This window comes from Mustelus asterias, chromosome 17 (genome assembly GCF_964213995.1).
Source record: "Mustelus asterias chromosome 17, sMusAst1.hap1.1, whole genome shotgun sequence".
NCBI classification, from domain to species: domain Eukaryota; kingdom Metazoa; phylum Chordata; class Chondrichthyes; order Carcharhiniformes; family Triakidae; genus Mustelus; species Mustelus asterias.
This window is the reverse complement of record NC_135817.1, coordinates 11,147,818-11,161,023: the sequence shown is the minus strand read 5'-3', so window position 1 is coordinate 11,161,023 and position 13,206 is coordinate 11,147,818. Positions and strand designations below refer to the sequence as shown.

Genomic DNA, 13,206 nt, shown 5'->3' with positions numbered 1-13,206 from the left:
CTGTGCCACCGTGCCGCCCCAGGATTTGAAATTATCCTGTGGGACATTCATTTTGTGCTCACATTGATCCATAATTACTGAGACCAAAGGAAGATCCCAGAGGATACCTTTCCCCCTTGTGCCCTGGGTGATAACATTTGGTGTAAGGTTCCTCTTCCTCCCTGTTTTTTCCAAGCCGATACTTTAATGTCTCCAAGTCTTGGAGATCGACCAAATTGTTTATTTTCTGGCAATGTTCCTGGTCGCAATTAAGGTAAAGTTGCTGATGAACAGATCTGGTGAGCCCTTTGTCACTCTGGTAGAGAAAGTCATTTGGGGCAAAGTGCGAGATAGGAGATTGTTATCTCATTATAACTTGGAGAGAGGGTTGGGCTGAGGTAAATCCAGCTCTGATTATTATAATATCAAGTGTCACAACTCAGAGAACCTTGAGGAAAAGATATACATTGCAATATTTAAACCTGTAAGCTGGAGGTTAATAGGAAACCTCATGATTTGATTTTCTGATCACTAATTTCAGCCTCGGGTATGCCACAGCGTCTCCCATCTGCTGAGACACTGTTATGTACAATTGATTTGACTTTGTCTCAAATCTGCCTATCTATTCAGTGCGTGTCTCAGTCTCCCTCTGCCTGTTTATTTAAGCAAGGGGGTGAAAGGTTCTTTGGGATAGGTGGGATGTGGAGTTGAGGTTACAATCAGCTCAGCCATGGCTTTGTTGAATGGCCAAACAGGCTTGAGGGGCCGAGTGGCCTCCTGATCCTTATGTTTGTCTGTTTGCATTTCATTCACCATTTCAAATATTTGGCCATAGACAAAATGATGAGGAATATAAGAGTGCATAGTCCTGTTGCTCCACGAATTAACCCAGTGTGTCCATTCTGGCTATCAGAGAGAACTGGGGCAATTAAGATCAAATTGGAACACCAGTCCTTGCCAGCGGTGGGACTGAGAGCAAAGAGTTCCTGCTTGTTTAGCCTTAATGGGACCTGCATGGTGTTGGATGCAGGTATCTACCCGCGGTGAGATAAGGTGTTCTGGCCTTCTGAAGAATGTGATGGTGACCGATTGGACGGTATTTGATCCCAGGAACCTTCAGTTCCATCTTTCATTTAATTGTGCTTGAGGTGAAAACTTTTCAAATCATACGATCATAGAATCCCTCCAGAAGGAGGAGAAGGAGGCCATTCGGCCCATCAAGCCTGCACCGACAACAATCCCACCCAGGCCCTATTCCCGTAACCCCACGTATTTACCCTGCTAATCCCCCTGACATTAAGGGGCAATCTAGAATGTCCTCTCAATCTGACCTGCACATCTTTGGACTGGGGGAGGAAACCCATGCAGACACGGGGAGAATGGGAAACTCCACACAGACAGTCACCCAAGGCCAGAATTGGACCCGGGTCCCTGGCTCTGTGAGGCAGCAGTGCCGCGGTGGCTATTTGTCTCAGTTTAGGATAGATATGGTGACCAGGTTGTTGGTGACTTGGATCCAGTAAAATTACTCAATCAAATATTTATAACATTTCTTTCTGTGGGTTCTGTTGGCTGGATCAGCATTTATTGCTCATCCCTAACTGCTCCTTGAGAAGATGGTACTGAGCCACCGTCTTGAACCATTTCAGTCCTGGAGGTGTACATTTATTCACAGTGATGCTCGGGAAGGAGTTCCAGGATTTTGACCCAGTGACAGTGAAGGAGCGGTGATATATTTTTAAAGTCAGGATGGTGAGTGACTTGGAGGGGAACCTCCAGATGTTGGTGTTGCCATGTATCTGTTGCCCTTGCCCTTCTAGGTGGTGGAGGTCGCAGCTTTGGAAGGTGCTGCCTAATGAACCTTGGTGAGTTCCCGCAGTGCATCTTGTCGATGTGCATTGGTGAGGGAGGGAGTGAATGTTTGTAGATGTGGTGCCAATCAAGGGGGCTGCTTTGTCCTGGATGGCGTCAAGCTTCTTGAGTGTTGTTGGAGCTGCACTCGTCCAGGCAAGTGGAGAGTATTCCATTACACTCCTGACTTGTGCCTTGTAGATGGTGGACAGACTTTGGGGAGTCAGGAGGTGAGCTATTCACCGCAGTGAGTCTCTGACTTACTCTTGTAGCCGCAGTATTTATATGGCTAGTCCAGTTCATTTTCTGGTCAATGGTAACTTCTGAGGCAATGGCATGACACTTGCTCTTTGCATTTGGGAATGCTTGATACTGACATGGGATGGAAATCTCATCTTTCTCTTTCAGTCTCTTTACACTCAGTAGTTTGATGAAGTGACCAGGGAGATAGTGGATGGGATTCTTCGATCTTCTCTGTGCCCACCCCACTCCCAGTGAGAACGGAGAATTTGACATTCCAGCCAAAGCTCCATTCACTGTAGCAGCACCGGAGATTCCCAGCTATGAATGAAGAAGGAGATTTTTGACGACTGTCCCTGTTACTGTTGTCTTCAGTCTAGCATTTGGCAGTCATGTTACTGCTTGTGGGTGAAGCAATAAACTCTCTTTTATTGAATATTATGGTATTTACAAGGTGGTCTCTACACAAAGCTCTACATAGAACTATCTCCCTGCTATCATATGATCCTACATCACTGGTGATGTAGACTTTTTATTTACATATTTAACATTCACCCTTTAAACAACACCTTCCTTCAAGACTTCTTCCTCCCAGCCCAGTGCTACGGGATGCACAGAGGGGCCGAGTTTCTTCGGAGTTTCCTGCGCTTGGTGTCATCCTTTGACAGTCCGGTTCAAATAAGGAATTTACTTAGAGGAAGAAGGGGGCATCACAAACTAAGGTTATAAATTGAGGTGAGCTGGAGGGATGAGGTAGAAATTGACCACAAGACTGTGCTGAACTATTAACGGATAAAGACGGAGGGATTCAAAGAAATATTTGTTCAAATTCAAGACATATACATCCCTGTGGAGATTGTCCCTTTAAAGACCCATCTGTAGAGTAAGGATCACATGACCCGGGGAACCAATTGGGGAGCAGGATGGTGGATCATGTTGATGAGCTCAGGTTTCTGTTCCAGATTCTTCTTGGAAGTTAACTGGCAGCCATGAGGTTGTAGGCCTCTGTGTTATAGCTAGATGTAAATAAATATTGCCGTTGTTATTTACCCAGCTGGTGAACAGGAATTCTTACAATATCCCTAAAAGGTCAAGAGTTGAACTGGGACCTCAAGTTGCTGACTTCATTTATGAATGAATTCTTCATGAAAGAATGGAGTTTCCACGATTGTTGATGACACTACATTAGGTGGCATGATAGGTAGATGAGAGCAGAAAATTGCAAAGGACCATTGATAGAATCAATTAGTGGACAAACTGTGGCAGATGCAGTTCAATGTGGAAAAGTGAGATCACCTACTTTAGGTCGAAGCAAATCTTTTTTAAAAAGTGCGAGGTTAGATAGGGGTCCAACTACAGAAATCACGAAGAACTAGTGAACAGGTACAAAGATAATTTAAAAGATTCATGAAATGTTGGCCTTCATCTCAATCGAATGAGATGAATGGAAGTTCTCTGCAGTTATATAAAGTTCAGCCCGGACCCAATTTAGAGGCTCGCTGTGTGTGCAACCCTTCAGGAAGGTAGAACTTGGAGGGGTTCAGAGCAGAATTACCAGACAGTGACCCGAGTCTGGGAACCGAACCCAAGGGGGCTGTGAGGCAGCAGTGCTAACCACTGTGCCGGCCATGTTAAATACTTACTTCAGTCTTCAGGTGAAGAAAAAGATAAAATACCAGAGATGCAAATTTTATCTTTATCAGGACCAAAGGGTGAAATTAGAAGGACAGGTAGAGTAGGCTTATATTCCTTTGAGTATAAACGATCAAAGGGTAATCTAATTGAGGTGCTCAGCATGATTAAAGGATGTGATTGAGTAGATCATAGAATCTCTACAGTGCAGAAAGAGGCCATTTGGCCCATTGAGTCTGCACCGACCACAATCCTACCCAGGCTCTATTCCCGTAACTCCACATATTTACCCTGCTAATCCCCTGAGACTAAACCCTATTCCAGCAGATATATGAGTTGTGATGCTTGTGACATGATCCCAGGTTTTTGCTCTTGTCTGTTAATAATTACAATTTCCTTAATTTCACGAGACATCCCATTGAACTTCGTCCATTTTATTCTCATACTGGTTGAGAAATGTTATTGTTCAAACAAGAGATAAAGACATCAGTATAAAAACAGATATATCTTCAATGAAGCTTAAATCCATGTATGATTCAACCATACTAAAGGTACTACTCCAGAACCAGGGGTCACAGTCTGAGGATAAAACTTTTAGGACTGAGATGAGCAGAACTTTCTTCACCCAGAGACTAGTGGGCCTGTGGAATTTTCTACCACAGCAAGCAGTTGAGACCAAAACATTGTTTGTTTTAGAACCATAGAATCCCGACAGGACAGAAGGAGGCACTCGGCCCATCGAGTCGAATCCCACCCAGGCCCTATTCTCGTAACTCCACATATTTTTACCCCCTGACACCTACGGTCAATTTAGCATGGTCAATCAACCTAACCCTCACATCTTTAGCCTGTGGGAGGAAACCGGAGCACCCGGAGGAAACCCACGCAGACACAGGAGAATGTGCAAACTCCACACAGACAGTGACCCAAGCTGGGAATTGAACCCAGGTCCTTGGCGCTTCAAAAATGAACTAGATCTTGTGGAAAAGGGGACAAAGGGTATGGGGGGAAGGTGGGATCAGGCTATTGAGTTGGATGATCAGCCAGATCATAATGAATGGGGTAGCAGGCTCAAAAGGCTAATGGGTTCCTCCAGCTCCTATTTTGCATGTTTTTACGTTTATCAATGAGCCCAGCATATACTCTGCTAACTTCAGAAAGTACAGTAAGAAGTCTCACAACACCAGGTTAAAGTCCAACAGGTTTATTTGGACGCACAAGCTTTCCTAGCGCTGCTCCTTCATCAGGTGAGTGGATGATTTGGTTCACAAGCAGGGCACATATAGACACAAACTCAATTACAACATAATGGTTGGAATGCGAGTCTTAACAGGTAATCAAGTCTTAAAGGTACAGGCAATGTGAGTGGAGAGAGGGTTAAGTACAGGTTAAAGAGCTGTGAATTGTCTCCAGCCAGGATAGTTAGTGAGATTTTGCAAGCCCAGGCAAGTCGTGACGTGAACCCAAGATCCCGGTTGAGGTCGTCCTCATGTGTGCGGAACTTGGCAATCAGTTTCTGCTCAGCGATTCTGCGTTGTGTGTTGTGAAGGCCGCCTTGGAGAACGCTTACCCGAAGATCCATTTGAGTCATCCCAGAAACCTCACCTGGCTACGACTGTGGAAACCCTGACCCAACCATACAGCACACCTTGCTCCCAACTCAAGGTTGAAGGTGACGCCCTGAACTTACACTTCTTCTACAGCAGGGCATTGGAGCGGTTTGGGATAAAAATACAGAAAAAGCTGGATGAACTCAGCAGGTCCGGCAACATCTGTGGAGAAAGAAACAGAGTTAATGTTTTGAGTCCAACTGACCCTCTATCTCCCACTATTTAATGGCCAACAGTTTAAATCCAAGGTTGTCTGCGCTATGAACAATCTTTTTCCACTGATTTCAATAACCACTGTCCTCACTGCCTGTCCCATAGGGAGCCTAATCCACCTTCTGATATTACCCATCCTTCTTCCTTGTGCAATGCTCTCCAGGTGTTTTGCCTTGCATTACTTCTTTTTCCAAACATTTCCCTCCTGTTGGCACCAAGTGACCAATATATTTGAACTTCCTTGATATGACTGCCTCAAACAAGTTCCTCTTAACACCAGCTTTCTCGAGGAGGTGAGAAAGCTGTTCAATTGTTAAAGTTAAACTTTCTCCTCCTGCTGTTAATTACTGCCAATGACTTAATGGCCACTTTGTCTTTTGTCCTTCTGACTTATTAAGTGCGGCACAGTGGCACAGTGGTTAGCAGGGACAATTTAAGCCTTGGGTGACTGTCTGTGTGGAGTTTGCACGTTCTCCCCGTGTCTGCGTGGGTTTCCTCCGGGTGCTCCGGTTTCCTCCCACAGTTTGAAAGATGTGCAGGTTAGATGGATTGGCCTGGCTAAACTACCCCTTGGTGTTCCAAGATGTGCAGGTTAGGGGGATTAGTGGAGTAATGGGAAAAGAGCCTGGGTGAGATGCTCTGTTGGAGAGTCAGTGCAGGCTCAATGGGCCAAATGGCCACCTTCTGCACTGTAGGGATTCCATGGTTACCTTCCTAATGGTTGCTAAACATTTTAAATGCACCATTTAAAGAATTCTTTCTTGCCATGTGCTTAAGTCCTGTGGGGCAGGCAGTGAGGACAGTGGTTATTGAAATCAGTGGAAAAAGATTGTTCATAGCGCAGACAACCTTGGATTTAAACTATTGGCCATTAAAGAGTGGGAGATAGAGGGTCAGTTGGACTCAAAACATTAACTCTATTTCTCTCTCCACAGATGTTGCCGGGCCTGCTGAGTTCATCCAGCTTTTTCTGTATTTTTATCCCGAACCGCTCCAATGCCCTGCTGTAGAAGTGTAAGTTCAGGGAGTCACCTTCAACCTTGATTTATGATTGGGAGGTTATTGCAAACAAGTGAAACACGTAAATCTTAGTTCAAATACATCAAAAATCTGATGGTAGATTTCCACATATGCACACAAAACCCATCCTCGTCTGCCTCATCGTCGCCTGTTGCCTCCGATATTGAACTATACTTTACCGTAATACTATTTGTCTCCCCAGGAACTTGGAGCATCATACATCTCCTCTCTGATACTTCATCCTGATGGCCTTTCTCCTCACAAATTTATTTAACCACCACGCCCACTTCCTCTGCCCAAACTCCCCTACCATAACAGTTAATCTTCCCATTAATCTTCCCACAAGGACATTATCTACAGCTCTGCTGAGGTGTAACCATCACTGTGATTGTAGGATAATGTAAAAAGTAGAGAGTATGATCATGGTGGGTGGGGTCCTTGATTATGCTGGCAGCTTTTCTGAGGCAGCGGGAAGTGTAGACAGTGTGAATGGATGGGAGGTTGGTTTGAGTGATGGACTGGGCTAGGTTTACATCCCTTTGGAGTTTCTTGCAGTCTTGGTCAGAGCAGGAGCCATACCAAGCTGTGACACACCCAGAAAGGGATATATGCCCGGATGAACCTCTTGTGGTTTCACACCAGCTGCACATTGATGAATAATATCCTTGTTGATTCAGAAACACTCCTGGTTGCTGTGGCAGTGCTCGGATTGTTATGTGGGGTCGATGGCACATCCTGTAGCTGAGGGAATCCAGCCAGAGGTGGACCATCCATAGGCCCAATCATAACTCCCAACCCTGGCAAACAATCTACCCACCTTAGGTATTTGCATGCAGCTCACTGCAAGACCCTGAATTATTCCCGGAAATGTTCTGGAAAGAACCAGGGCTAAAGGTGTTGAGGGGGATGGTGGGCAGTTGGACCTCCATGGGGTTGCAGATGTCTATGGCCACCTGTGGGAGAACTGCTGTCTGATGGTTAAAGGAATGTGAGTATATATTGGTGACTCACTTCCTGACTTCCCAAATTCAGGACTGTGATGGAGTACCCTTCACTTGCCTGGATGAGTGCACCTCCAACAACCCTCAAGAAGCTCAACACCATCCAGGACAAAGTAACCAGCTTGATTGGCACCTCATCCACCATCTTCAATATTCACTCCCTCTGCCACCAACACACAAGGGCAGCCATGTGTACCATCTACAAGTTGCACGGCAGAAACTCACCAAAGGCTCCTTTGACGGCACCTTCCAAACCCATGACCTCTGCCACATAATAGCACAAGGCAGCAGACACATGGGAGCACCACCACCTGGACAGTCCCCTCCAAGTCACTCATCATCCTGACTTGGAAATACATCACTGTTCCTTCACTGTCCCTGGATCAAAATCCTGGAACTCCCTCCCTAACAGCACTATGGGTGTACCGACACCCCGGGGACTGCAGCGGTTCGAGAAGGCAGCTCACCACCACCTTCTGAGGGCAATTAGGGATAGGCAATAAATGCTGGTGATGCCCACATCCCCTGAATGAATAAAATAAATCTTTGCTGTGCATCTCCTTCCTGCGCCACTCTCTCCCTTCTTCTCTCCCCGCTGTGGCACTTGTTCTGTGCCCTTCCCCCTCCCCTCTCCCTGTGTCCCTCTGCCCCTCCATTTCCCTCTCAACGCCCCCCTCTCCCTGTGCTCTCCCTCTCCCTGTGCCCCCTCCACCTGTGCCTCCTCTCTCCCTGTGCCCCCTCTCCCTGTGCCCCTCTCCCTGTGCCCCCTCCCTGTGCCCGCTCTCTCCCTGTGCGCCCCTCCCTGTGCCCCCCTCCCTGTGCCCCCTCCCTGTGCCCCCCTCCCTGTGCCCCCTCTCCTTGTGCCCCCTCTCCCTGTACCCCCTCTCCCTGTGCCCCCCTCCATGTGCTCCTGTCCCTGTGCCCCACTCCCTGTGCCCCTGTCCCTGTGCCCTTCTTCCTGTGCCCCTCTCCCTATACCCCCTCTCTCCCTGTGCCCCACTTCTCCCTGTGCCCCACCTCTCCCTGTGCCCCTCTCTCCCTGAGCCCCCCCCTCTCCCTGTATCCCCCCTCACCCTGTGCCCTCTCTCCCTGAGCCCCTCCCTCCTAGTATAGGTCTGCTGTCACCCATTGATCCCACCACAGCACATCATCACTGCCATATAAATGTACTGGATAACCTCAGCTGATGTAGTGTCAAAACCTCCCAGACAGCATCCTCTCGGTGATCCTTTGAACATCTCCAAACCCTGGAACTCCGAGATAACAAAGACACGTGTCAGACTCCCATTTATTGACTACAGCTCAGCTTTCAACACCAGTATTCCCAAGAAACTCATCTTCAAACTCCGTGTCCTGGAACTCGACTCCTCCCTCTGGACTGGATCCTGAACTTCCTAACTCACAGACCACAATCAGTAAGGATAGGCAACAACATCCCCTCCACGATCATCCTCAACACCGGTGCCCCACGAGGCTGTGTTCTCAGCCCCCTACTATACTCCTTATTCACCTATGACTGTGCGGCCAAATTCCCTTCCAACTCAATTTTCCATTTGCTGATGACACCACTGTAGTGGGTCGGATCTCAAACAATGATGAGATGGAGTACAGGAATGAGACAGGGAATCTGGTGAACTGGTGCGGCAACAATAATCACTCCCTCAATATCAACAAAATGAAGGAGATTGTCATTGACTTCAGGAAGCATAGTGGAGAACATCTCCCTGTCTTCATCAAAAGGGATGAAGTAATAATGGTCGAGGGCTTCAAGTTTTTAGGTGTCCAGATCACCAACAAACTCTCCAGGCCCCTCCATGCGGACGCTATAGTTAAGAAAGTCCACCAACACCTTTACTTTCTTAGAAGACTAAGGAAATTTGGCATGTCCACTATGACTCTCACCAACCTTTACAGATGCACCATAGAAAGCATTCTTTCTTGTTGTATCACAGCTTGGTATGGCTTCTGCTCTGCCCAAGACAGCAAGAAACCACAAAGGGTCGTGAATGAAGCTCAGTCCATCACTCAAACCAGCTTCCCATCCATTGACATTGTCTACACTTCCCGCTGCCTCGGAAAAGCAGTCAGCATAATTAAGGACCCCATGCATCCCGGACATTCTCTCTTCCACCTTCTTCCATTGGGAAAAAGATACAAAAGTCTGAGGTCACGTACCAACTGACTCAAGAACAGCTTCTTCCCTGTTGCTGTCAGACTTTTGAATGGACTTGCCTTACATTAAGTTGATCTTTCTCTACACCCTAGCTATGACTGTATCACTATATTCTGCGCTCTCTCCTTTCCTTTTCTATGTATGGTATGCTTTGTCTGTACAGCTTGCAAGAAAAATATTTTTCACCGTATACGAATACATGTGACAATAATAAAGCAAATCACATCAAAACCTCTCCAATCCCAAAAGGTAAAAAAGCAGTAAAACCTAGGAAATGTTCTGAATCTCTGTTGTATAGCTTAAAATATGAGTGCTCAGCTGAGTGCTCGGCTTCTGGGAGGTATGGTGGCACAGTGGTTGCCTCACAGCACCAGGGACCTGGGTTCGATTCGTGGCTTGGGTCACTGTCAGCGTGGAGCTTTCTCTCCGTGTCGGCATAGGTTTCCTCCGGGTGCTCTGGTTTCCTCCCACAGCCTGAATGACGTGCTGGTTAGGTGCATCGATCATGCTAAATTCCCCCTCAGTGTACCCGAACAGGCACTGGCCAGTGTCTTGACTAGGGGATTTTCACAGTAACTTCATTGCAGCGTTAATATAAAGGCTACTTGTGACACTAATAAAATAAACTTTTAAAATAGAACTCCAGTTTAAACCAGTACCAATCATTCTCAGGTTTTACTGGTTTTTTAGTTCTGGGATATCTGACTTGGACTGTGCCACCCAGAAGCTAAGCACTCACCTCAGCACTCATATTGTAAAGTATATAACAAGGAGTCAGAACATTTCCTAGGTATTACTGCTTTTTAACCCCTTGGGATTGGAGAGGTTTTGATTTGATTTATTATTGTTGCACGTATTAGGGGGAGGTGATGGCCAAGTGGTATAAATGCTAGACTATTAATCCAGAAACTCAGTGAATGTTCTGGGGACCTGGGTTTGAATCCCACCACGGCAGATGGTGGAATTTGAATTGAATAAAAATAAAATCTGGAATTAAGAATCTACTAGTGACCATGAAACCATTGTCGGGAAAAACCCATTTGGTTCACTCATGTCCTTTAAGCAAGAAAATCTGCCGTCCTTATCTGGTCTGGCCTACATGTGACTCCAGAGCCACAGCAATGTGGTTGACTCTCAACTGCCCCCTGAACAAGGGCAACTAGGGATGGGCAATAAAAGCTGGCCAGCCAGCGATGCCCATGTCCCATGAATGAATTTTTAAAAAGTATACAGTGAAAAGTATTGTTTCTTGCGCACTATACAGACAAAGCATACCATTCTTAGAAAAGGAAGGGAGAGAGTGCAGAATGTTCACCAGAGGGACAGTAAAGCAGCTGTCAACACTGGGTTCAGATTAACTGAAGTCGATAGACCAAAAGTGCAACTTAATCTCACTACCTTCTTTTCACCGGAGGGTTTCTCCAACACTCGGAAAGCTGCATGGCAGGCGTTAAGGTCAAATGCCCATTCAACGCAACAATACAAGCCCTTCTTGTTTGAAGAAATCCCTTCCTGGAAAGCACGACTCCCTTTGAAGAATAACAGCAGCTGGAGCTGCACTCACTAAAGCATTTACAAAGCTGTTGAGCATTTTAATTCCGCCACTTGGCTGTTGCTCTGCAGATAAGTGCAATGTTTACAGCACACAGTTTCAATCATAGTCACTTCTCTTGAGTAGTCTTTTCTGGTGAGTTTCTTTGTCGAGATTTCTTTTTTTTCTGTTTCAAATCTCTGTCCAAGGTAGTGAGAGACAATGGCAGGTCTGTAAAGATTGGTAGGATTGTTTATTGGGTAAGAGGTGGGGTGGAGGGGGGTGGGGGGAGGGAGGAACATCCTCGCTTAATAATTAAGCCTTTTTACAAACCAGTAAACACAGTTTTTCCACCCATTCTTGCTGCTGGTTTGTACGTCACAGGGAATATAAGACAAAGTTCTCTGTGGCTCATTCCTCACAGTGTCTTTCCAATTGCAAGGATGTGGTTCGGGATATTGCTCCTTGCTTTCAATCTTTTCTCAGCGGCAGAACCGGGTGTCACAGCAGTGAATCAGTTCTGCTACAAAGGTACGTTGATCTCAACTGAAGCTTTGATTATCTTGTGAATTTAGAAGTTAATTTTCTGATATCATTTTCTGATGTTAAAGATGCAGCCAGGGAATTGATTACAGCTAGTTATCGTTTGGTATTTTTTGGTCTCAAATAATCCCAGATGTTTTTATGACAGAACACCATCGCTGACCACTACACCAATGCCAAATCAGATTAAAAATCAGTTCTGAAATGACCCTGGCATTCGCATTTTTAGTGGTTTCAACAGCTCCTCACTCTGTACCTTTTAACTGTGTCAAGCAGCGTTTATAACCCCTTTCTTAAAGAGCAATTCTGCCTTTCTTTGTGAGTTTTATATTTTTTCTGATTCCGTTAACTCCAGGATCACCTCATGCTCACAAAGTGCGAATCAGCCTGAATGCAGCCCTTGGAGACCAGGCAGTAAGTTGACCTTAATTGCTGTTTAAGACGATTAAAGGATTTCATAGGGTTTTTTATTTACTTATTCATTCACAGGATGTAAGCATTGCTGGCGAGGCCAGCATTTTTTGCCCATCTCTAATTGCCCTTGAGTTTTAAAGTTTATTTATCAGTGTCACAAGTAGGTTTACGTTAACGCTGCAATGAAGTTAATGTGAAAATCCCCTAGGATTGTTCCTAGCATCCCCTAGCATGTTCGGGCACACCGAGGGAGAGTTTAGCATGGCTGTAGGAGGAAACCGGAGTACCCGGAGGAAACCCATGCAGACATGGGAAGGGCGTGCAGACTCTGCACAGACAGTGATCCAAGTTGGGAATTGAACCCGAGTCCCTGGTGCTGTGAGGCAGCAGTGCTAACCACTGGACCACCGTACAATGGTGATGAGCTGCCTTCTTGAATTGTTGCAGTCCATGTATTGTAGTTACACCCACAGTGCTGTTAGGGAGGGAGTTTCAGGGTTTTAGACCCAGCGACAGTGAAGGAACAGTGATACATTTCCAAGTCAGGATGGTGAGTGACTTGGAGGGGAACTTGCAGGTGGTGGTGTTCCCATGTATCTGTTGCCCTTGTCCTAGGTGGCATAGTTTGCAGATTTGGAAGGTGCTGCCTAAGGAGCCTTGGCCAGTTCCTGCAGTGCATCGTGGAGATAGTAGGCATGCGCAGGTGGTGGAGGGAATGAGTGTTGAAAGTGGTAGATACAGGACCGATCAAGCGGGTTGCTTTCTCCAGGATAGTGGCAAGCTCATAGAGCTATAGAATCTTACAATACAAAAGAGGCCATTCAGCCCATCGAGTCTGCACCAACCCTGCGACAGAGAATCCCGTAAGAAGTTTAACAACACCAGGTTAAAGTCCAACAGGTTTATTTGGTAGCAAAAGCCACAAGCTTTCGGAGCCTTAAGCTCCTTCTTCAGGTGAGTGGGAATTCTGTTCACAAACAGGGCATATAAAGACACAAA

The 13,206-nt window shown here is 46.2% G+C and overlaps 1 protein-coding gene across 1 annotated transcript in view; it reads left to right on the top strand.

Annotated features, from left to right (window-relative positions):
- The window catches only part of cltrn (collectrin, amino acid transport regulator), a 57,182-nt gene that overhangs the window by 12,533 nt on the left and 31,443 nt on the right, over positions 1-13,206 (top strand). The window contains exons 2-3 of the mRNA XM_078232280.1: positions 11,675-11,781; positions 12,149-12,207. Of these exons, the coding sequence (XP_078088406.1) occupies positions 11,694-11,781; positions 12,149-12,207 (147 nt within the window). The 5' untranslated portion in view covers positions 11,675-11,693. The remainder of the gene's footprint in view (positions 1-11,674; positions 11,782-12,148; positions 12,208-13,206) is intronic.